The sequence below is a fragment of the Galeopterus variegatus genome, unplaced genomic scaffold (genome assembly GCF_000696425.1).
Source record: "Galeopterus variegatus unplaced genomic scaffold, G_variegatus-3.0.2 Scaffold310, whole genome shotgun sequence".
Taxonomy (NCBI): Eukaryota; Metazoa; Chordata; class Mammalia; order Dermoptera; family Cynocephalidae; genus Galeopterus; species Galeopterus variegatus.
The window spans coordinates 502,786-527,853 of record NW_007726421.1 but is presented as its reverse complement, the minus strand read 5'-3'; the positions used below and the strand labels follow the sequence as shown (position 1 = coordinate 527,853).

The window sequence follows — 25,068 nt, the reverse complement described above, 5'->3', positions numbered from 1 at the left end:
GGACATCACTAGTAGAGCAGGAGCAAGGTCACAGAGATACCGTGTTTGCAGAAATGCACACAGTTCATGGTGACCAGAGATAATCCTAGAGGTAAGCCACGGACAGTTCCCTCTGGAAGTTTCACCCCACGTGAAGTCATTTGGACTTCATGGCAGTGGAGTCACTGAAGGATTTTAATCCAAAGGATAACAAAACCAAGTTTGGATGGATCTTAGATGATGACTGGGATTCGAACCTGGAAGCACCAGTTGGGAGATGCCTATTGCAAGCCTATAGGTGGAAGAGGAAGCTGTATTAGCAGGTGCCCAAGTCTAGGGAGGAGGTAGCCATCCACGGAAAGTGGTCGAATGAGTGGGTTTCAGTCTAAGGAGTACCAGGGCATAAGGACCAGCCAGTCACAGCATGGAGACCTGCCTGGATGAAGGGGCTCCCCTCAGTGGGGATGAGAACCCAGAAGGAGATAACCCAGCCCTCCTGCAGGTGCATTCCAACACACAAGGGGAAGGGATGGTCCTTGGGAAGGAGATTTTGATAACAATCATCACCAGTAATGGCTTAGGAGAGCAACTTTAAAGCTTTGTTCAGCACTGTCTTGGAGAAAGGATATTTTAAAGCAAAGCACATTGATATATAACCAGGTGAAGAAAACAATGGCTCAAAATAACACGGTCTTCTCTTCCTAGAAATTAAATACTTTTTTTCCTAGAATTTAAAATACTTTTCAAAATCAGAAGTCAGCTTTTGTGCTGCATTTAGAGAGAGGGCTTTTTTGATATTGGTAATTTGAACAGTCTTATACGTGGCATTTCGGGCTCACTGTGGAGTATACTGTCCACTTAATTTAGCCTGTTTTTGTTTTTTTATTTACTCATAAAGCTTATTAAGATAATATTCTAATGCCAAAATTTAGCAAGTAACATGTGTTTCTCATATTCCATTTATCACCCTTACCTCTTCCCAGAATATGTTCTCATACTAAGTTCATGATGAATAATATGAACTCAGAAAGCTTGGCTTTCGGTAATAGATAAAGCTGTTGGAAACAGAAAAGTAATTATAAATAAAGTTGAAATTGGCTTAAATTTCAGGTGCTCAAAAATACATATATATTTTTTTTTTTCCTTTTTGTCTTTTTTCGTGTCCGGCAATGGATCGCAACCCTCAGTGTCACGCCCGTACTGGACCGGGACCGGCAACGGGATCACAACCCTCAGTGTTGCACCCACACCTCGCTCAGCCAGTGAGCAGGAACCGGTCTGTATGTGGGATCCGAACCCTTGGCAGGAGCGCCGCCGCGCTCCCAAGCAGCGCACTGTAGCAGTGCACCACCGGGCCGGCCCAATCAAAAATATTTAACATGCCATAGGATGTTTTTTTTAAAAAATCAAATAGGTCAAATGAACTAGGAAATATTCTGCTACATCAAGAAAATATTTCACCTTAAAACGTATTTTTTTTTTTTTTTTAGCCAAAAAGTACTCAGAATAAATTGCCATCCTGGGGGCAACCCATAGCAAAACTCATTTGAAACGTGTTTCACATAGAAGAGCTCATTACTCAGAGTTTGCCAAAGAAAACATTTCTTATAAAAAAAAATTTTAATTGAGTTTTTCTTCTTTCAATTATTTTTAAGTACACTGAAACTAAGCACTAAAATCAGTGTACTCTCATGAGAAACTTCTTTAGTTTTCTCTAAAATGATGTTTTAGATGAGGAAAGCAAGTTTCCTCAAAATCTTTTTCAATGAATCTTTTGATTTTTAGGATTACACCACTGAATTCCTAGCAATATGAAAAAATAGATCTTTTGCTACTCAGAAAACTTACTCATTATAAATTGACATACCTTCTAAACTTTTATAGAAAATACTAATGCCAAATGTCAACTGCTGCCTTGGTACAATACTGATATAAAATATGAGAATGTTTTTAAAATTGGCAAAACAGATGCTCCTATAAAAATCAATCACAAGAACATAAATTCAAATTACAGATTTTCTTTGTTTCATTTAAAGATAGCACCACGTCTTCCTGGTGGGGTGACCCTGACTTAAATGAATCTTCTTACCTAGGTTTAATTAAGTCGGCCCTTAATTTTCTCCCAAGTGCATAATGATAGCTCTGTCACTTTCCTGTGTGAGCTGCTATTATGTGTGCAGAGGAAAAGTGTCCATTGTGAGCTGCGGGCTCTCCTGGGGAGGGGAGCGAGATGCTTTGTATGAACCATGTGCAGCCTGACTAAGCCCCATGTGGCTTCAGTCCCATTAGCACACAGCTCTGAGGACATGCTGGACCCCGACTGGGGAAAAGCGGTCTGTTTAGAAGTTCACTGCAATGGGGAGTCCATTTTTGTGAATCACTACCTTAATATTCATTAATAGCTTTTAGGCTGTTAATCCCTTATTGAATACATTTTATTCCATAAATTGCTACTTTTCAAAAGGGTTGCCAAAGTAAGCATTTCTATTCTCTGAAAAACGCAGAAGAGAACATAATGTTTTATATTCATCTGTGATGTGTTTATGCTAATGTCGCATCTCTGGAATATGGAGACTGCAGGCCTTCCTGGCATAATGATTTATTCTGCTTTGAAATGAACTGTTAATACTGGCGGTGTGGGGTGTTTTTTTTTTTTTTTTTTTTTTTTTTTTTTTTTTCTTTTTCTAATCTCTTTGGGTCATGGTTTCAGAATTATTTAAAGTGCATGGAAAAATACATTACAGAGGAAATCATTTTGAAATGTTGGAAACCTCTATTTTCTAATTTCATTTGTTGGCCTATTTATTTTTTCCTGTAAAAATCCATCCAGAAGCCCACTGTATTATAGAGTAATGGACTTCACTTGTTTGAGGTGCTATTAACCAATGAATGAAGTTTTCAGTAATATAATTTGTAATCTGGCCTTTATCATCTACTTGCCTTCCTGTGAATTAACGTATTTTTAAATAAAGCCAGTTCTTCCACCATCCTCAATAAGAATATGGGGTTTCATCCAGATCTGTAGGTCCAAACAAATCCATACACGTGGCATTTGCTTAATTCTGAAGGAACAAAGGAAGGAATTAGAGGACTAGAGGAGTAACCACATTGAAACGGAAGGAACATGAAAGTGGATTCCGAAATGAGCACCACTGAATCTCTGAGCACGGCCTAGGAAGTCTTAGGCCTCCCTAGGAAGTTTCTGTGGCAGCGTGTTGGTGAATTTTGCATTCTCTAGCTATTCTTCACGCAGACCCGGCACCTGCTAATTTTCTGGCGCTGGGCTTGGCTTTCTTTTAAAGTGTCTGGTGACGGTGCAGAGGAAAACTGCAAGTCTGGTTTCACCGTTGTCAGCCAGAAGCTATACTCATTTGCAAAAAAGTGGCAAGTTCCCTGCCGGCCTTGGCATTCAAGGAATGGTGCCGCTCTGAAATCTTCCAGGCAGCTGCCAGGTGACATGAGGGCCTGCCCTCCTCCTTGGTCCCCAGCTCCTGTGTGCTACCCAAACAAGAGAGAATTAGGGCTCAGACACATGCAAAGGACTCCAGACCCAGTCAGTGACATGCCCAGGACTGGGCCTGATTTTAACATTTTGCCTTAAATTATTCCACGAAGAACAAAATACAGTCTGCTAAAAAAAAAAAAAAAAAAAGATGTAATAAGCACGTTGGGTGCGCATACTTCACTGACAGTAAAGCAAATCCATCTTCTAAATTCTACCAAAGTGATACAAATATTAATTGACAATAAAAGAAGTAATAACGGCCCTGCATCTCAACAGGCTACAGTTTGCAGCAGCCTTCCTGGCCTTCTGTCCTACCACTGTCTGCACAGAGTGCACAGAATTACTGTCCAACCCAGGCAGAAAGGGCAGAGAAGGTGTTAAAAAGGATGCAAGGCCAGGACAGGATTCCAGGCTGTCACTCACCATCAGGAACGAGTACCCGACCCAGAGGCTCCTCCAGGCCGGCGGACATGGGGGGATAGACTGATCCTGGCTGTGCACGGCCACTGCCACCGCCGGGGCCTCGCACACGGCGCAGTGGCTGACGTGGGGCCGGATGTCCTCCTCCGAGAGCGGCCTTGCGGGCAGGGGGGCGGCGCTGGCCAGCCAGTAGGACCTGTCGTTTCTGCGGGCATAGTGGCACACCTGGTGGACGTTGCAGTAGGCGAAGGGCAGCGTGCTGAACACGGGAAGGCAGGACCCTGCCAGACCTTGGGAGGGAAGAAGAGACAGCGTGGTGTCACAGCAGCCTGGGCTGGAGTGCCCAGTGACCCTCGCTGCACATGGCTAGCGCATGCACGTGCTGGCGCCTGGAGGCCCTTGCCAAAGCCTACTTCTGTGGGGAGAAGCCATTTCTGCCACCTTCCTTGTCCTGTGGGCTGTTCCTCCCTCCACCACTCCACCCACTCGTCCCCTCGCTGATGAGCCCAGCCAGGCCCTGTGCTGCAGGCGAGCAGCAAACTCTGTTTCCCCGAAGCACAGGCCTAGGCAGGCGTGTGAACAGAAGGCCACACCACAAGCCCTAGGAACTGGAGCGGGTACCAGGAGCTATGGCAACTGAAGATGTGATTTTGGCTGGCATTTGGAATCTGAAAAGGATTTTGCCAGGTTTGGAGATGGTGGTGGGACCTGGTCAAAGGTGAAAATGCAGGGCTGGTGGCTAGCTCATTTGGTTAGAGCTGGTGCCAAATACCAAGGTCCAGGGATCGATCCCTATTATCAGCCAGCTGCCTTTTTTTTTTTTTTTGTGGTGAGCTATGGCAACTGAAGATGTGATTTTGGCTGGCATTTGGAATCTGAAAAGGATTTTGCCAGGTTTGGAGATGGTGGTGGGACCTGGTCAAAGGTGAAAATGCAGGGCTGGTGGCTAGCTCATTTGGTTAGAGCTGGTGCCAAATACCAAGGTCCAGGGATCGATCCCTATTATCAGCCAGCTGCCTTTTTTTTTTTTGTGTGGTGGCTGGCTGATAACAGGGATCGAACCCTGGACCTTGGTGTTATCAGCACCACACTCTAACCCACTGAGCTAACCAGCCAGCCCTTAATTTTTTTAAAAAAAGGAGATGGAGCAGTAGAGAGGGCCAGAGATGAGGGAGCACAGAGCTCAAAGAACTCAAACAAATTCAGTGGGGAAACCGGAGAGAGGGTGTCTCTGTGTGTGTCTGTCTCACGGGTATCCCGAGATAGACAGGAACACAGGATGTGGGCTTTATCAATATTGTTAAGGAGGTTGGGTTTTATCCCAGGAATTCTGCAGAACTTTGAGATGTGCACTCTGGCTAGACCAGGGCAGGACAAGCAAGGCTGGCAGGGCAGAGACCAGACAGGAAAGGACTGAGGGCAGGAGGGACAGAAGGAGAGAAGGAAACATGGAGGTATTAAACTTTACTTCTTCCTCTCTCCTGTGCTCAAGGAAACCAGGCCCTGTGATGAGAAAGGCCAGGACTGATGTATAAAAAACCACCACCCCTAGGCCTGCACTCTGACCAGCCTCACTGACAGCTGGTGTCACAGCCAATGACAGCAGTGACAAGACACACCTCCCCATCCACCTCCCTGTTGGCAGATCCTTCGCACACCCCCACCTGAACCACTGCAGTCTTGGAAAGACAGGGTTTGCCAGTGCCCAGGCACTTAAACCCTTGACTTCAAATCGGTCCCTGCAGCTTACAAATCTACTATTGAAAGTTGGCAAGGAGCATCAGGGGATGACCTCAAATAAGTCCTGTGATGTAAAAACACATCGGAGTGGACGGGACTGATGCTGGCAAGGCCCATCACATACGACCATCAGGGTGCAGTCGCTGTACCATTTGATGTATAAGACAGAAACTGGCCTGATTCAATAATTTACATTTGGAAGTAAAAACTGCATTTTATATGTTCCATTTAACATGCTGAGGAAGAATCATTTTTCAAAAACTAGTAAGTACTCAGATATAATAATAACTGTAGCCAAAATAAGCTGCTTTGGCACCTCATAGGATCATACGTTTAATAGGATTAGTTGAGAATTAGCATGGTAGTTTTTTTTTTTTAAAGTAATAATTCCATAGAGGATTAGTGATCATTTAAGATGTTGATGAATCTGTAAAATTAACCCCAGCGTTTTACTCTTTAAGCAGCAGATACAGGTGAGCATGTGGTATATGCATACCAAGGTCCTGATTGTGAGCTTTCTCTTGTCCTTCCAGGTATAAGAGACTATACCCCGTCCAGAGCCTGGGCATGCCCATGGGGCAGGCGGGTTCTCGATCCGTCTGACTATGGAGAACGAGGAGGAAGCCACTGAGGTGTCCAGGGCCAAGCCCTTTGGGCCCAGGATCCCCAGTGGGACCAGGAGGGCCTGGAGGAATAAAGGAAGAAAAAATGAAGACAGTTGAGGGGGTTCAGTGTAATGAACATTTCCGAGCATCTCTGATCGGTGCTGTGCTAAGCACTCAGGGAACGGAGGGGAGCATGACACAGCCGCTCCCCAGGAATGACCCCCTCACCGACTGCAATATGCACAAACCCAACTCATTCCACAAGTATTTGCTCCAAGGGAGGTCTAGGTGCTTGGACTATATTAGCATAAAAACAGAAAACGGGAAAATCTCTGCCCTCCTAGAGCTTAGGGGCCACTTGAGGAAGAGAAGTGACAAACCATAAGTACAATAAAAAGGTCAATTATGCACTAGGTTAGGAAATGGTAAGTGCTGAGAAGCACAGAAGTGGAACAGCGCAAGGACACACCCCACGCGTGGACCCCCTGCCTCCCCAGACCATGCTGCTGAGCAGGTGGCCTCCAAGGTGGTCTTTTTTACACTGCCCAGACCGCTCTCATGGTTCCAGCATATGATCAGTTCCAGCGTGAGAAGGGCAAGAGCTTGGGATCCACATGTATGACTTTGGATCTCTTCTTTTATAAGGGAGGTGGAAGAAAGAGCTTGTTCTAGAATTCTTGCTGGCAGATGGGAAATAAACGTGAGCAGGGTCTGTCATTTTGGCACCTCTAAGGGGCTGACCTGTTGAAGAAAGCCAATGCCCATTTCAATTGACAAGAACAAAAGGGGGAGTTAGACTCTGAAACCAAAAGGTGTGTTTCGTTTTGGGTTTTGTTTTTGTTTTTTTCTTTTTTGACCTGTTTCTGCAAGACTGACAGGCTCGCCCCATCTACACTGTAAACTAGAAATTACAACGTGCCAGCCTGCTCATGGGTTTTGTTTGACATGAGAAGATTTTGCAAGTTGAAGTTCTGAACTTGAAAAAAGCAGAGTGTAGGGAACATTGGGCCCATGTTTCTACAGGCAACGCTTGGCTGAAGCTGAGCTGCAGCTTTGGGACTCAAGCTCCACTTTGCTGCAGACCCCACCCAGCCCTCTTCATTCATCCCTCCCCATCACCAATCTGGCCCTGGAGTTTACAGCCCTTGCCAGATGCTCTCTGAAGATGAGACTGCGTCTTGGAGGCTTTGGGTGCCCTGGTGCATTCTACTTCAAATTTCTACCTGGAAGAGTCGTATCTCTTCCCTTGCTTAGTGATCACACCCTAATTTTTTTCCTAAGAGCCCTGTATTCTACGTAAATGTATTGATGGCTGGACAAGATAAAGTGAACTCAGAAAACCAGAGGCCAAGCAATCCAGCCACTTGCAGAGGGTGAGAACACACCCACCGTCCCCAAGATCCTCAGCAGAGAGTGACCACACAGCAAGCCAAGCTGACGGACCCCCCCAGGACCACAAAAAGGAAACAGCTGAAACAGTCGAGCCTTTTATGATGTACAGCAGTGTGGGAAAATACTGGACAGGAGACAGAGCCTTGACTAGTTTTTATGACGGTTTAGTATCCATTAGAACACAGTAGATGCACCCTGCTCTGTTATCCCCAATACCTGGTGAGTTGATATCTAAGGCAAATGCTTTTAATAGGATCCAGCTTGGAAAGCTGCTTGAGAGGGCAGAGATCTTTCTGGACAGTTCTCAGATCTCCATTGTCAAGAGAAAAGAGGAGAAACTGAAACTCTTTACCTGGTGCTCCAGGGAAGCCAGCTTCTCCTGTGTCACCTTTGCGCCCGGGAGGCCCAGGAAACCCGGGGACACCATCCTTGCCCCTCCTGCCATCCAGCCCGGGTTGTCCTTTGCAGCCTGCACAAAAGTTCACAGTGGTGAAAACAGTCATGCCACACGCTAGCAGTTACTGCCTGGGTACCATGCGCCAACCCTCGGCTTCCTTCCCACTTGACTGTATTGCATCAGCTCATTTAGTCTCCCCTGCAGCTGGGATTATATGTGCAATCTCAGGTGGGGTCATTGAGGCTCTGAGAGGCCAAGTAACTTGCTTAATTAAGTCAGTGAGCCAATAAAGGGCTGGGCCAGGATTTGAAGCTAGACTAGGGAAGTGCTGAGAGAGATTTTCACATTTTCTTCATATTCTTGAACATTTGATTTTTTAAAACAACACTGAACATGCATGGCTTTTATAATTAAATATTAGCCTTAATAATAATTTTTAAAAGCCTGGATGGAGGAATGAATGAAATTTAACAGGATTCAGATGGAGGTCAAGTTAACTTTGGAGCAAGGTAAGAGCAGCATTTTTTTTTAAGTAGCTTTTTATTGAGTGTTTATAATGTGCTAGGCACTACACAAATCCCTTTACTTGGATTATCCAATTCAATCTTCCCAGCAGCCATATGACTAAGTACTGTCATTTGCCAGTTTAACCACTGAAGGGACTCAGGCTCAGAAGGCCACAGAGCTGATCACGTGTGAGAAGAACTTGGGCCCAGGGGGCCCAGTACAGAGGTTGCACCATTGACTTCATGCCCTGCCCTGGCCACGGTGCAGAGCTCAGGTGTGCTCGGGCAGGATGCAAGCCGGGGCCTGGCAGCAGTCACACTGATCCTCGAGGTTCTTAAGTGCTTAGTTACTTTTTCGTTGGGACATCCGTTAATCAGCCATACTCTCCCTTTGGGCAGGGCAGCAGCCAAAGTCACTGTCTTCAGAGGAGTCTATTGCCATTATCCCTTATTCCCTGAATTATTAGCCCTCTTAGGATGCAAGCCGGGGCCTGGCAGCAGTCACACTGATCCTCGAGGTTCTTAAGTGCTTAGTTACTTTTTCATTGGGACATCCGTTAATCAGCCATACTCTCCCTTTGGGCAGGGCAGCAGCCATAGTCACTGTCTTCAGAGGAGTCTATTGCCATTATCCCTTATTCCCTGAATTATTAGCCCTCTCCAGCTTTCCAGTCCTTACTTGTAATTCGCTCTCTCTGCCATGAAGTAGCCTATTATGGGCTCATTTGTGTCAGGGCCCAGCAATCTGCATTTTAACAGTCTCTCCGCAGGAAGCATGAGAGCCAAGGCCTTTAAATGTTCCTTGCAAGCCTCCCTCCCTGCTCCAAGTTAAGTTCCCCTGTGACAAATTCCCACGTTACCTTTGTTAACACTGAACACATCTGTACCCATTTGGTCAAAGCCTTCATTTTCCGCTAGCTTGTTGTTCGCACTAAAGCAACCATTAAATAATTCGTGAATGTGATGGTTAAATAAATTATGGCACAATCATATAATGCAACATTTTGCAGCCACACAGATAATATTGTAGGAAAATATGTAATGACGTAGAAGTGATGACATGTTAAGAACAGCAACTTACAAAACAGTGTGTATAGGACGATCTCTTTTTAAAAACATACGCAGAAATAAGACTGGAAAGATAGGCAATCATACCTTGGTTATGTGTTTTTGTTTGTTTGTTTGTTTTACTTTTGAAATAAAGAATTTTTTTCCCTTTACCAAATAACTCCCGGGAGGCTGACGGTACCATCTCCCATTTCCTCCTGCACCTCTCCCTGCACAAATGGTTCTCAACAGTAGGTGGCTCTGCCCCCCCAGGGGACATTTGGCAATGTCTGGAGACATTTTTGGTTGTCACATGGGGAAGGCTGCTGCTGGCATCTAGTGGGATAGAGGCCAGAGGTGCTGCTGCACACTCTACAATGCACAGGACAGCCTCCAAGTCAAGGAATTATCTGGACCCTGTTGTCAACAGAGCCGAGATTGAGGAATGCTCCTGTACACTGTGGGCTACATCCAAGGGTCATTTATTCATTCACCAAATATTTATAAAACACCTCCATGACCCAGAGCTGTGTAGGAATACAACACTGAATAAGAAAAACAAAAAAACCCTGCCCTTGAGCTGCTATGGTCTCTAGAGCAAGGGTTAGCAAATTACAGTCTTGGGCTGCCCAGTGCTAGCTTTTGTAACTACGGTTATATCGGAGCACACTCATTTATGTATTACCTGTGGCTGCTTTCATGCTACAACAGCAGAGGTGAGTAGCAGCACCAGAGATCAATCGTCTGGCTCCAAAACCCAAAATATTTACTATCTTTACAAAACACTTTTCCACTCTTGGTCTAGGAGGATGTACAAAATAAGTAGGTGAGTATATACCTTTGGTGACACAAGTGGGACAACTGTAAATAGAAGAATCTAAAGAAACACAGAGAATGGCACCAACTTTGGGTCTTGGAGTCTAACAAGAAAAGCCTTCCAGAGAGTGACCTGGAAGTCCAGATGTGAATGACACAATCCAAGTGAAGGGCATGTGAGCAGAGGGGACAGCGTATGCAAAGGCCTGGAGCGGAAAGGGGAGCACGGTGCCTCCAGGGCTTAGAGGGGTGGAGGGCGGCCAGTGGGAAAGAGCTTGAGGTACAAGAGATTGGGCTGGAGAAAAGAAAAGACAACATTTCAGGAGTATGGGTGTGTTCTTGGAGGGAATGGGGAAGGACCGGAGGGTTCAGAGCAGAAGACTGAGGTGCTGAGGTCATGAGGCAGACATCTCACTTTCTGTCCCTCTCTCACACATGCCCCACCTCTTATAGCCATGCAAAATGTGTCCCTTTCCCCCTCCACTGCGTGCAAGATTTTGTTCTAAGATGGTCTGCCTGAGAGCGTCCCTCCATCCTTCCATCCCCTCCACACCCGTGCTGGTCAAGCTGCATTCAGTGTGAGTGCCCCAGTGTGTTCAATGCACTGTTGACACACATGTGCACCCCTGCAATTGGAAACAAATTCTTCTGGAATGCCTCTCAGTGCCTGGACTGCATCCTGTACATAGCACATGAGAAAGGAAACATCTCCTTCTCCCCATCTGGGTGAGCCGAGCCCTCTCCTTCCTGGTAATTAGACAGAAACCTCCTCTCTCCAATGGTGCTGCATGATGGGAGTTGGTGAATCTCTTTCTACCAGCTGTGCCTCTCAGTGCCTGGACTGCATCCTGTACATAGCACATGAGAAAGGAAACATCTCCTTCTCCCCATCTGGGTGAGCCGAACCCTCTCCTTCCTGGTAATTAGAAACCTCCTCTCTCCAATGGTGCTGCATGATGGGAGTTGGTGAATCTCTTTCTACCAGCTTCAAAGAGAATATCAGCAATTCTGGGAGGAACACAGGGCCTTGACAGCAAGCTCAGAGCCTCCCTTTATGTGGCCTGTCCAACAAGATGATTGCAACGTGTGCTACCGTGCTGTTCTGGCAAGGGCTGCCCGATGCTGACAAGCCATCAGGCTTATGGGTTTGTTAGTTTCCTGCATTCATTGAAAAGGCAGCAGGCACCTCTCTTGATGTAAGCACTTATGACGAGATCCCTGTATGACAACACCAGATGTCATAATAGAGGCTTTGCTCCCTCTAGGGTGAGGCAGAGAAAAACCATCTCCCAAGAGACAGGAAGGAGGCTCTTGTTAACCTCAGCGGTGTGCCCAGAGCCCTCCAGTGCATGGACTTATTCTTTTCTTGGAACTTGCTTTAAGGAATTCAGTTACATCTAAAATGCCCTCCAGTGTTAGATGGATTACCTCCTCGGAGAGGGTCAAGCGTCGGCTGGAAGATAAACACAACCTAACAGGATGCAGTACATCCATTAGGCAGGAACTGTTCAAAACAAGATGGAAACCACTTTGGTGTTCACTCCAGGAACCTTGGCCTTTGAAGGCCTCTCTGGAAGGAAAAGTTGTAGATCAAAGAGATCTGTGAGTAGAAAAGCATTGCACCTTCTCTGGTGGAGAGCTCCTAACAGACACAAGTTATACTTAGCGTGGCTTTTATCATTTAAACTGGGCAGGAAAAAGCCAGAAGTGTGTTTCTGTCTGTGTAGATCTCAGCTGCAGCACTTGGTTACAGAATCAGCTTAGGGATGAAAGAAGTTTTGAAGAAAGACACCAGCATGTCATTTTAAGTGGAGGTTGTTCTTTCCAGTGGCAGCTGCTTCTTCCCAACCAACCTCAGGGGCGGGACATACAGCCCTCCATGTCCTGCTGAAAGAATCATCTTCCAAAAAGGATGGATAATGAGGAACAGGCACGGCAGATGGCCCGGGTCAGTCAGGGTGGGGCCCCGTTAGACCCTCAGAATAGACTTGCCACTGTGTAGAAACTGGACAGCATGGCTGATACAGACAGGGTGACCAGCGGGAATAGACAGGGAGAGGGGACCATGGAATACATTGCAGGCAAAGAGGGGTCCTTTGTAACAGCGGCCTGAAGCCTCGGATCAGAGAAGAGGGAGCCCAAAAGAACGTAATGGCTTGGGAGCAGGTCCACAGCTGGGCAAGGAGGAGCCCAGGAAAGCTGGGCCATGGAGTAATGCAGCCTGTGCCACAAGACCATGCGAAGAAGCTTCACTGGAAGGACTGGGCACTTTGTTAAAATAAACAGTAATCACATTCTGTGGCAGAGAGGTGGCCTTGGGTTGTCCCCACTTCCAGCAATAAGGAGAGGACCCAGGAAGCCAGAGAAAGCCGTCCTGTGGCCATCTGCAGCAGGAGAAGCCCGTCCAACCCTGCGACCGGGGGAATGAGAGATCCCCGGTGATGGCACCTGGGCCCACACAGACAGTGGCTCCTCCTCCAGAAGCTCATGATCTGTGGAGACAGCATCTTGTATGTGCCTGAGCAACTATTAAGTTAAAGTGTACAGAATTTACCCATTCATTTTTTTTCTTCTTAGTTACTTTCTTTGGTTACTTTCCAAAACCCCCACAATGGGTGAACTCAACCACACATCCAGTTTTGATGCTGGGGTGAGGTAGAGGATCTCAACCCTGGCTGCCCACTACAGTCTGTGGAGCTTTTAAACACGCCGGTCCTCAGACTCTGCCTCCCCCCACTGCTGTTGGTCTGGGACGAGGCTCAGGCACAATTATTTTTCCAAGCTCCTCCAGGTGACTTTCACCTGTAGCTAGGGTTGAACCCCTAGGGAAGGTGTTACTCGTAGCTGAATCTTTGAGGGACAGCATTCATATAATATAGTTAGGGCTTCTCAAACTTGAAAGTCTATACAGATATCCTGTGGAACTTGTTAATATGCAGATTCTGATTCAGCAGGTCTGGGGTGGGGCTGAGTTGCTACTGGTCCTCGGATCACACTTAGAGCAGCCAGGATGTGGCTGACACAGTCTAGTGAGCAGGTTGTTGGGACAGCCTGCCTCACCCGTGCTCCTGCCATCTCTGTTGGACAATGCTGGCTCCTCGAAGCCCAACTTTTCCTTAAGGCTTTGCTCAAATGCCAGCTCTCGCTGAGGTCACAGCAGTCCTGCAGTCCTCCATGCTGGAATTAACCTCTCCCCATCCCATTCTCCTAATGCCATGGCTTGCAACTTCCTTAAAATGCAAATTATAATACCATTTTAAGTTACTTATATTCTGCTGGCTATTTCTGCTATGCAATTGTGAGACCCTGGAGGAGGAAAACATATCTTGTTCGTCTTTGTATCACCCACAACACCTACTACCATACTTTACAAAAAGTGGAGAGAATCTTGAAGTATTTACTGAATTGAATTTGCAGAACCCCATTATAGGTCCCATCTTCTACTTGAAAGTTATTTTTTAAAAAGTTGGGGAGACCCAACCTTTGATGTTGCAAATACAAACAGAACAAAGCAGCTTGGTTTTCAAATGAGATGAGTGACCAGTAGACGGACTGACTGAGAACGTTATCTGTGCAATGAATGTCAAAGAAAGAGAAGTTAAATAGCTATTGATTCAATTCCCAGTGCTCACGAGCTGTTAAAGGAAGTCACTTCAACTGGCGCTCAATTAACTTTGTGCACAAACACAGATGTGATGCAGCAAACACCAACAACAAAAACATATATGAGTTTGAGGGAGGCTCCCGAACTGCTTTGGCTGCTATCCAAGAACTCCTCAGATGCCAGTTGAAGGGGACATCTCTTGGGTTGAGGGAATCACAAGAAAAACAGTTGGTACAAAATTCAGTTCTGCTTCCAACTCCTTTGGCTCTGAACCAAAAAGAACCCAAACCACAGTGGCACAGTGAGGGAAACAGAAGAGGGAATGGCCTGGTGCCTCTTGGGATGGTGTGCACGTGGGTTTTCCAGACTCACAGGCACCACCAACTGATCTGAAGAGACCAGTGACTTTTAGATGCCCAGCCCTGGATCCCCTGAGGTCTTTGTAAATTACCCAATGCGGTGGGGATACGTGGAAAGAAAAAAAAATTTGGAAATCACTTTTAAAAGGATGGTTTGGCTTAAATACTTAAATAAAGATCCTGCCTCCCTGACAATGACTGAATAATACTCACGTCAATCAAATGAACTATGTGATTGTTGCCAAAATTTAGAGCAACCTTCTCCTTTTCCCTGTCCCTCCTATAAGTAATAAATCTCCTTCTTCCTTCTTGCAGGCTCTGTTTCTGCTCCACCGAGCCCCAATTCAATTGTTTTTGGTTCAACATCAAGTCAACAGCTATTAATGTCTACTACTCTGCCGTGCTAAGAGGTTTCAAACCCCTATGTCCAAAAGTTGGCCTAAGTATAAAAGATTTAAGTAGAAATCCAACATAAAAATAGGAGGGATGCATGGATCCAGTTAGCACATGACTGAGCCTTTGAATCGATGTAGAAAAATCATATAAGGAGAAGAAAATTTTCATTGCTTCATCCTTCGTATTTATTTGGTCTCCATACAAAAAGCTACATAATAAAACACTGAGAATTTCATTTTAGCAATATATGGTGCAAATAATGAACAAAGTGAGGCTCGTACCTGGTCCTGGGGGGCCTCTCATTCCAGGGAGCCCCATGGCTCCTTCTGGTCCTCTTGGGCCTGGCACCCCAGGAAGCCCTGGGATTCGGGGGCAGGCATCCACATCTGCTGGTGGCCCAGGTTCACCTGAAATTGGAATCACCGCTTGTGAACAAGCTCCTTCTGCATTCTCCAGTTAAAGATGGATTTCTGACACTATGCTCAAATGTCAACACAAGTGTTCAACAACCCAGTGTAAGTTCCATGAAGGCAGGAGCATGTCTTGTTGACTGTAGTGTACATGATAAACTTTCAGAAAGCATTTGTTGAATAAACATATGGATGACTGATCAAATGAGTGAATGAATTATCACAGGAAGCAGGAGGAGGATGAAATAGTAAAGGGTGGCTGAGACAGCAATCATTTAATGACCTTCACAGGATTTCCAATTCCTAGGCCATTTTTTACTGGGGTGGCAGCCACAGGTGGCATTGCAAGAGGGACAGGTGGGTTCCTAAAGCCCAGTTCAATGCATCCCTAATTCATTACTGTACATTGCAGCCAGGGGAAATTCCATAGTATCAATTACTCAAATAGAATTTCAGGATTGCTGGGGGTTCTAAAGCAGTGACTTTCAGCCTTGAGCGAATGTTGACATTATCGAGGGGAGTTATAAAAATATACTGATGCCTGGACCCACCTCCAGAAATAGTGGTTTACTTGGTAATAGGACGAAGCCTGGGCAATGCCCTCAACTTTGGTTGCACGATAAACCCAGCTGGGGAGCTTTCAAAAGTACTGATACCGAGACCCCATGTAAACTTATTAAATAGGAATTTCTGGGGGTAGGACCCGGGCATCAGTATTTTTTTAAATCTCCCCAGATGATTCCAGTGTCAGCAGGGCTGAGAAACACTGCTGTAAGTCTGTAGCTCTGACTTCAGCATATCAGAATTGTGTGACTAGTTGTTAGAAACCAGAGTCTCTGAATCAGGAGGTCTGAGGTGGGGCCCAACGTGTGCATTTCTAGCATGTTCCTGGCTGAGGCTGATGGCATCAACCTGGGAATCTCACTTTGAGAACCACTGCTCTGAAGGTTTGAAATTTTTTTCTTCTTGGCTCCATTCCCATCAAGACATTTTTCCTAAAGCTCCATTCAGTCACCCTGCAAACATCCCACAAAAGACAAGAAATAATAACACTGAGCAATAATGATGACCTTGAACACTTACTGAACTCATTACCATGTATCGGGCCCTGTGCCAAGTGCTTTACCATTAAACCCTCCCAGCAAGACTGTGTGCACGTGCTATTGTTAACAGACTGTTAAGGATAAGAAAACTCAGGCTCAGCTCAGTAAATGACACATCCATGGTCACACAGCTAATATGGCAGAGTCCAAATTAAAATCTAGTAATTTCTGGTTCCAAACCCACACTCTTAGCCACCACTTCATACTGCCTCAAGAACTCTTAATATCTGTATGATGAATTTTAAGAAATCCAACATATTTTGAAACATATATTTGATTACTTATGGTTTTTTTTAAATTCATACAAATGTGCATAATAATTTTAAGAACAGCAATGATAAAGCAGTAAGAAAATCCTAGAAAAGATGTGGCCATAAAAACAAAGTTTTAGTCTACATAATAATGTGCTAAATGGACTTGAAGCTGTGTAGAATTTAACCCCTTGTAAAATATGGTTTAAACCACAAGCAACACGGGGCCAGATGTGTTTTTATAGTACGTACAATTTAATGTAAACTTGGCTTCTCCACTATGGGTGACTTGAGAGAGACGCATGGGAACCTTTCCTGTTTTCCCTGAGAAATCTGGGCCTTTCTCAGTGGTGGTGGAGTGGCAGAGGGAGGGGGACATTTGGCTGGTATTTCATATTTAGAATTTTGATGTTATCTTCAAATAATTTTATACATACAATCACAGGATTGAAATGAAAACTCATTAAATATACAACTTAATTTTTTAAATATAGACATTTAAAACAGCAGGATTTTTTTTTTAGTGTTAATTTTGCTTTTCTTTACTTTTCAGTAAACTAGAGGCTGAAAGAAAGGAGTTGAGGCCTGTCTTCCAAGGACCCTAAAAATAACATATGATGTCTGTATCCAGGGCAGTTTTCATCAAGTTTGAAACAGATGCCTGGAAGGAACAAACGCAAGCATCAACAATTTTTCTTTTCCTTTTCTTTTGAGAAACGCTTTTTATTCTCTTAGAAAATGCCAGACACAAAATAATATGTTGATTTTGCACTGCAGAGTATTAATCGAACATTTTCTTTTTAACACACACAAAAATGTGCTCCTTGAAAATAGACTTAAGGGTGTGATAGGAAAAGACTTGTCACAGCTCCTGACTGGAGTGTTAAGAGCCCATCTTTTACAGTGGTTGATAGTACTTATTGTAGGGATGTCTTATGTATTTATATTGTAGAACTTACATTGGTTTGTACGTAGCATTTAACAGAGAAAGCACTTGTACTTCATGCCCTAATTGAAATTATATAAGTGGAGTATCTACACTGCCTTGACAATCCATAATGAAGCGTGGCATTAGGACACTCTAATATGAGGTTATTAGATCTGTAACAAGGAAGCAAACGCATGAAAACCTAATATAGCATCCCATCTACAAAACTGTAACAAAGTTTAACTCACAAATATAGTAAAAAAAAAAAAAAAAAAAAAGCAAGTCCAGAAAAAACTAGAAACCAGATTTAGGGGAAATTATCAATTTTATAGCAGTGCTTACCTCTAGAACCTGGAGAGATCCAAAGCCAAAAAACGAGGTCATGCAATGATTTTCACATGGTGGAGAGAGATGTCAAATTTATGAATTAGGACAAAAATGGAATAGATGGCTTGAGAACATAAACAATCATTTGGGACAATGACAAGCAGAATGACAGTATCTTATTTGCATAAAAAGTCCACATCAATGTGACTGACAGGAGCAGTTATGATTTAGTAATAGAGTTTTCATCTCTAGGAAGATTTGAGATGAAATTCTCCTAAGCAATATAAAATTCTAGTTTATGTCTTATGGCAAATATGCCCTAATTTAATGTACATAAGAATTCTGTCCATGTGAAGGCTTCTGAACTGACACCACTTTACCATAATATTGATTTAGGATCTTGAAAGTTATTGCTTCTGCCTGTCTCAAATGCACATGTCTGTTTGCCCTTTATCTTCCCGGTGCTTCCTTGGTTTATTTGATCCTATGATTTAAAAATGTTGTCTATAGAGTTAAATTGAATAGCCTTTCACCTTCATAGGAACTAATATACTTTGCAGAAAAAAAGTTAAATAAAACATCTAGGAAAATCAATGGGAATTAGGAAACAGGAATTGAATATACAATCCTAGCAAACAATAATCAAATGAGTCTTAGCCTCTTGTGTGACAGAACACATATTTATTTCCCTTAGAAATATTATATGTAAAATCAACTCCTAATTTTCAGACTTACTCATTATGATAATAAATATTAGTTTACCAAACATTAGACTTTGTAGTACAGCCTGAAATAAATATACTTTTTATGTCAGAGAAGGCTTAACTCATAAGAACGTACTAATAATTTCAGAATTAACTACTTTCTGAAAGATGACCATCATAGTAAATGTTTAAACAAAATGCAGTGTAGGTCGCTTAGTGGCGATGACCATTCATTTGAAACTTACCTGGAGGACCAGTGGGCCCTTTTCTGCCCGGAGGTCCAGGTAAACCCTTCTCTCCAGGTGGCCCAGGAAGTCCATGTGGCCCTGGAGGACCAGGGAATCCCATTGGTCCTAAAAGAAACATAAAATGGGGACACTGGAATGAGGCAATATAAAAATAATTACAGTTTGATTGACTGAATTCAGAGATTCACTCCAACAAAATACAGGGCAAAGTCAGCCTTAGCGTTGAGATTAGATTAGTCTCACTTTCTTGTATAAGGCTGAGAAGGACTGCCTCTGCCTGAAGGAAACATACTGATCAATCAAAAGGATTAAGAAAAATAGTTCCATAATCAAGACAAAACTAAATTCGAATGAAAAGTCCAGTAATCCTGAACTTTCTCTGCAGACAAAGAACTGGAACTGAAGGGAAAATAAGGAAAGGGTCTTTTATATGTGGGGACAACGTGCCTCCCCAGCCCAAATGCATACCACTGTCTCCTGCTCTCTCTTTGTTTCGACCTGTGTTATTTATATAGCATGCTATTTCCCCAGTTCTGAAGTGTGTGTCCAGGTGGAGATTCATTCTCTAGAGTAACAGCCAGGCAGGAGGAGCGTCAGCCAGCCCTTCCTCATTCCTCTTCATGACTCGAGTGCTAGCATGTCTGCACAACTCGAGATTCAATAATTGGAAGCCCACATCCCTACAGATATAAGATACATTCTCTAACATTGATTTTATTGCTAATAAAGGTGAAGAGGGTTGCTGTGCACTGTTGTACAGGTTGTATACTGCACAACTCCAGGGAGGTCATTTGTGCTATAGTCATGGCAGCCTCCTGGTGATTTTCATCTCCTCTCTGCCCTAATCTTTTGCCTTATTTCACATTGGCTCAGAAGTCAGGCAGGGTGCATGCGGTATTGGGTTCCTTTTGCAAACTTCAATAGTTGCTTCCCTGATATTTAGCTTCTTATTTATGAAACGAGAGTGTTAAACTGGATAATCATTATGGATCCCTTTTCAACAAAAATATTCTATGAACCTATAACACTCTGAAATTCTGATAACCAAAAACTAATGTCCACAAATAATAGCAGATGAGTAAAAATAGTTTAGCCTTAAATAGTGGGAAAATTCAGTAATGAGTATCCTTTCATGAATATAAAAAAGCAAAGTCGGCACTCCAAAACTGAGCTGTTCAGTACAGAAGCCACATTTGAAATATCAGAGCCCAATCCAAAAGAGAATTCCAAGGAAACAGCTCAAATCCAAAAACAGCATTGACATATCAGGTAAGATGTGACTCTTCTAGGAAGAAAGGGGACAGGAGATGGGTAAACACAGTCTGCCCTGGGCCAGTCCAAACTGTGGTAAATATTGTGTGGTAAATATAAAATACACATGGGATTTGAAAGGTAGGAAGGAAGAGTGGATTATTTGGGAGAGGAGCTAGGTTTGCCCTATCGGCTAGATTATTTCATTGATAATTTTATAATTGATTATATATTAAAATAATAATATATTAAATGAAATAAAGTATGAAAATTAATTTCCGTTGTTTCTTTTCACTTTTTAAAAATGTGACTTTTCCATTTTTATATTACACATGCAGCTTGCATTATAGCTCTATTGTTCATTTCTGGTCTAGAAGATAACAAGGATGTTATTAAGGTCTAAAGATGAACTTGTGTTTCTTCTTTTTATTTGTCCAACTTTTACCCAAACTTCAGGACTCTAGGGAAGTCAAGACATTTTGGAAATGTAGCCACTGTTTCCATAGGAAATAGGTGGTGCAGCACCCCAGACCCTCAAGGGTAATACAACGAAAGTTCTCACGGACAACTTAGGGAACAGTTTGCATTCATACCTTTCTGGCCATCTTTTCCATCACATCCTGGGAAGCCTTTGCATCCTGGAGGGCCTGGTGGGCCAGGGGGACCCGGTGGCCCTGGCAGACCACAGTCACCTGGCTCTCCTTTCAGAAGGTGAACAGTCCCAGGTGGACCTGGAGGCCCTGGCGGTCCTGAACCCAGGGAGGAGGCAAAAATATTCTTTCAGTCAAAGACAAATGTGTATACTGCCTACCTGAGAGCTTTCTCAGAAGAGTAATTTAATGATTTGCAAGCAAGAAATGGAAGGAATTAAAGCAATAAGAACATCAATAGTATCAGAGTGAAACAAGAATACATCTCATGGCGTGCAAGTTGAGAAATGGTATAGATAATGGGTTAGCAATTGTCAAACAAAATGAACCTAAGCGAAACCTTCTTTCCCTGCTGAAAGTATCAGTTTAGGGTTTTTGTTTGCACTGTCATCTCATTACTTCAATAAGGTGGTTGGATGGGTGGATGGGTGGAGAAATAGGCTTTTGAGAAAATATGATTGATGGGAAAGGATGTTCATTCAATTAAATTTATAATCCTATTAGAAAACAAGTGTTAATACATGGGAATGAATTGAGCCCAAATTCTATTCCGACTTATTTTCTATACTTAGCACATTTTTGAGTGCTTTTATTTTTCTCAGTGTACCATCCCATTCTCACTAAAATCCTAAAGATTCAAAGACAGTGGGTGTATGTCTCTGAAGAAGAGTTCTATGCATTAGCATGAACGTGACTGTCAGCAGTTAGCAAGACGTCGCACTGAGCCACGCTCTCCTCCCAACTCCCAAGCCAGCTCCAGTCTCACCCTGCTTCGTTAGCTTAGTAATTACTTCCAACATCTTGCCTTACTAGAGTTCACCCCTGTGAAGTGACGATAGGGACAACATGAACCGTAGCAGCACACAGAGAGACTGTTTCTGTGTGTACAACAGGCCTGGGTCCTGTCGCTCTGGGCCAGTGGCAGTGGCTTCTGTGACAGGTGCCAGACACCCACAAGAAGGCTGAGATTCCTTCCTGCTCATCACTTCTGAAACCTCATGTTCAGCATCAAGCTAGCGACGGGCAATGCTTGCTCTAAGCCAGTTTGCGTCCATGGAGAGGTGGCTTAGGAGAGTGAGTGGGCCCAAGTTCTACACCTGGAGATGGCCCTGAGAGCCCACCACTAGCCACAGTCAGACACCAAGTGGGTCTCACTTAGCCATCTGCCAGATTGACAGGGCTGCCCAGAGGTTTCTACTCTGTTTTCTGGCCTTACATCCCTGTACAGCTGGCAGCATCTAACAATGGAACACTGCCATCCTTTGCCATGATTTTTTCATACCTCTTGGGCCATCAGGGCCAGGAGGCCCATGATCTCCAGGTGGACCAGGGTCAGGAATGTCAACCTCAGGAGCTCTTCCTGTGGCACCTGCAGGACCAGGTGGTCCTGGTCTTCCTGAGGAGGGACATGTTCAGATGTTAGCCCTGCATTTGGAGGGGTTTGATTTAATTGTTAAGAGAGGGCCAAAGCATGCTGCTTTTTACCTGGGGGGCCTGGGTGACCTTTTTCTCCCGAGAGCCCTGGAGGAGAGATTCCTGGGCTCCCGGAGTCTCCTGTCTCCCCTTTCAGCCCAGGTATTCCCACTGGACCAGGCGGGCCCACTTCATGCAAACCTTAATGGGGAAAAGAGCATTAATCCTGCATCTTCTACTTGCTATTCTCCTTCATGCTGTCTGGAAAGGAACCACTTCCAATAGGCGTGTGGCAGAGAAGTGGCTCATTCTGCAGAAACCAGCCACTGACTGCAGTGGTGATCCAAATGGCTGCATATTATTCCTGGGTAGCCCTCTCTCTCTTACGACCCATCACACTGGTGAAGTGCAGGTTTGATTTCTTTTATGATCATTTCCCAGATTAAAAGAACAACAGCTTAGTGACAATGCCAACCCTCCAACATCTACAATAGAGTGAAAACAAATGAGATACAGCAATAAATAATTATAAATTAATTGCTTTAAAATTTCAGGTAGAAACTGGCACAATTAGAATTAATTATATTATATTATAATTAGAATTTCACATTAAGAAGGGAGAACATCACGGGTTTTTCAAAAATCAAACTTCCAAATAATTTTTTTAATTAAACTCTTTGGAAGAGCCACTAAATGAATCCTAAGTGACCTAAATTACTTCTTGCTCTTCTAAGCTGTATAAAGCCTTTGTCTCTCTCCAACAATAGATTCAAACCTAGCAGCACAATTCAACCTTTTCCCCAGTCACTCAAATCTGCATGTTCCAGCTACTTTGTCTGATTATAAGCTCTTTTTCTGAGAAAGCAATTCAACAAATGTGCATTATATTAATGAAACAAGCTAAAAAGCAGTTGCTGCAGATTTGCCTATTTGTGATTTCAAAAATAACAGTAAATTGTTCAGGTAATTTGTTTTAGCAGTGGCTGTAATGTGATGCTAAAAGTACTAATTAGACCCACATGGTTGTACATGGCATGACTACACTTAAAACAAAACAGTGCAAAAATTAAAACCCCAACTATTTATTTGTTATTCATAACATTTTGAAATCTGGCTCCCTTTAAGCAATTATTCAGAGTACTTTTAGTAGAGAAATAGTCCCAAGCAATACCAACAAAAGGCAGGGTTAACCAACCATTCTTTCTTAAATAAGCGTTTCTCAAATGTCCTTTTTATATAAGTCACCATCAGCACTAAAAATGGTTCCCATACTGTGTCTCTGACCTGAGTCAGTTTCTTAGTTTTGCCCTCATCTTGTAAAGTGAGGAAATACCAGGGGAAGGTACCACTTTATCTCACAATCCGTTGCTGGAAGCTCAGTTTCTTGCAAACTGTTTTATCTTACCTGAAGTACCTTTGGTTCCTTTCTGACCCTTCAAACCATGCAAGCCATTCAGGCCAGGTGACCCGGAGGGACCTGAAACACACACAGGTCTGTGAGCCACAGGGAAGACCAGTTGCTGTACTCACCCCGGCCTCACTGCACAGGCACCTCCCAGGGAAGGCGCGCTGATGGGGAAGGTGGACAGGGCTCACCCTCTGGATGTCACCATCAGGGCAGGAATCCAAGCCATCGATGAACATGTTTTTTTGCTGGAAGTTTGCTGCCAAGACAGCTTAACACATATGTTTCTTTGGTTTTGAAAGTTCTGCTGTTGGTTTATGACCTATCATGACCAGATATAGTCCAGACTGACTGAATTATGGTGTAGGAAGTGACCTTTGATTTTATGACCAAGAAAACCCATCCAGATAAGGAAAGAGATTAGATGGGAGCAAGGACTCTTACCTCCTTGGCTTGGGGTCTCTCCACTCCCCCCAGATTCTGCAGGTTCTAATTCCTTCCGGATGCCTGTGGCATCCTGGAGTCTTTGCACCCTGCCTAGTTTTATTTTAAGCACTGCAACAGCTCAGGAACGACAGGCTTGCACGTCAAATTTGGCTACAATTTCTCTGCAACCACTTCTTTCAGAACCATTCTGATGCCCTTTTACAGAAACTCTATTTCGTGATACTCCCTGAAAACTCTGGTCTCGGTAAGTAGACACTGTCCCACGGATGCCTGCACCTTCTCTCGGAGCCTCCTGCCACACATCAGGACGGTTCTCTACAGAGACATCTACCAGGCTGCATTACTGACGCTGTCACTGAACCCTGAAGGTGGAGATTTTTCCTTAGGGTTTTCCATCAATATACTCTGGGTTGTGTTTAACTCTCCCACATGAGTTTCCTAACTGCCCAGCAAAGAGTTGGAAGTAGAAGAAAGAAGGCAGGAAAGGAGGAGCCGGAGAAGGAGGGAGAAAGCCAGAGAGGAACACGGCAGATAATCCCCGGTCCCCGAGCCCCGGCCAGTGCCCACCCACGTGGCTTCTCCACTGATGGGGGTGGAAAATGAAGCTGCTGCTCAGCCCCTGGCCAAGCCTGGTGACCATCCCATGTCACTGGTGGGTCTTCCACTCAGTAGCTGTTCTTTCTCATCCAAGACCGAGAGCACAGCCAGCCATTCACTCAGTGTAGGGTCACAGCTCTCAAATCTGGGACTATAATGCTCTCATCTTACGTGACTGAACACGCAGAAAGTGCCCCTCATCCACCCCCATGGTTCCTACGCAGGGTTCCCTTGATCATCTCTGCCTCCCATGCCATACGACAATCAGGTCTTCGGGTGACTGTCTCCCCCAGCAGAGAGCAGGTCTTTCTATCCCCACACTTAGCGCATTTCCTGACACACAGTAGACGTTCAAGAAATGTTTTTGAATGAGGGGCGAGTGAATGAGTGAACGAGAAAATGTGGAGCAAGAAGGGAGAAAGCTGTAAAAAGGAGTGGACTATGATTTCTGTGCGCATGTCACATCCGTCTTTGATAGGTTTATAGGACGAATGTAAATTAGAGAAGTTAGAACTGCCCGTTTGCATATAAATAATTCAAGTGCTGACTACTATCTGTGCATTAAAGC

General features: G+C 44.2%; 1 protein-coding gene and 1 non-coding gene across 2 annotated transcripts in view; both read right to left on the bottom strand.

The window, feature by feature from the left end:
* Positions 1-1,843: 1,843 nt before the first annotated feature.
* The window catches only part of COL4A4 (collagen, type IV, alpha 4), a 118,407-nt gene continuing 95,182 nt past the window's right edge, over positions 1,844-25,068 (bottom strand). Inside the window, exons 38-48 of the mRNA XM_008567337.1 lie at positions 23,457-23,528; positions 22,124-22,252; positions 21,921-22,034; positions 20,582-20,737; positions 18,735-18,842; positions 17,801-17,809; positions 15,048-15,173; positions 7,994-8,110; positions 6,141-6,329; positions 3,908-4,194; positions 1,844-3,477 (exon numbers count right to left, since the gene is read on the bottom strand). Of these exons, the coding sequence (XP_008565559.1) occupies positions 3,214-3,477; positions 3,908-4,194; positions 6,141-6,329; positions 7,994-8,110; positions 15,048-15,173; positions 17,801-17,809; positions 18,735-18,842; positions 20,582-20,737; positions 21,921-22,034; positions 22,124-22,252; positions 23,457-23,528 (1,571 nt within the window). The 3' untranslated portion in view covers positions 1,844-3,213. The remainder of the gene's footprint in view (positions 3,478-3,907; positions 4,195-6,140; positions 6,330-7,993; positions 8,111-15,047; positions 15,174-17,800; positions 17,810-18,734; positions 18,843-20,581; positions 20,738-21,920; positions 22,035-22,123; positions 22,253-23,456; positions 23,529-25,068) is intronic.
* Positions 4,945-5,019, bottom strand: TRNAI-GAU. Its single transcript has one exon. It is a non-coding gene; the product is annotated as a tRNA-Ile (tRNA).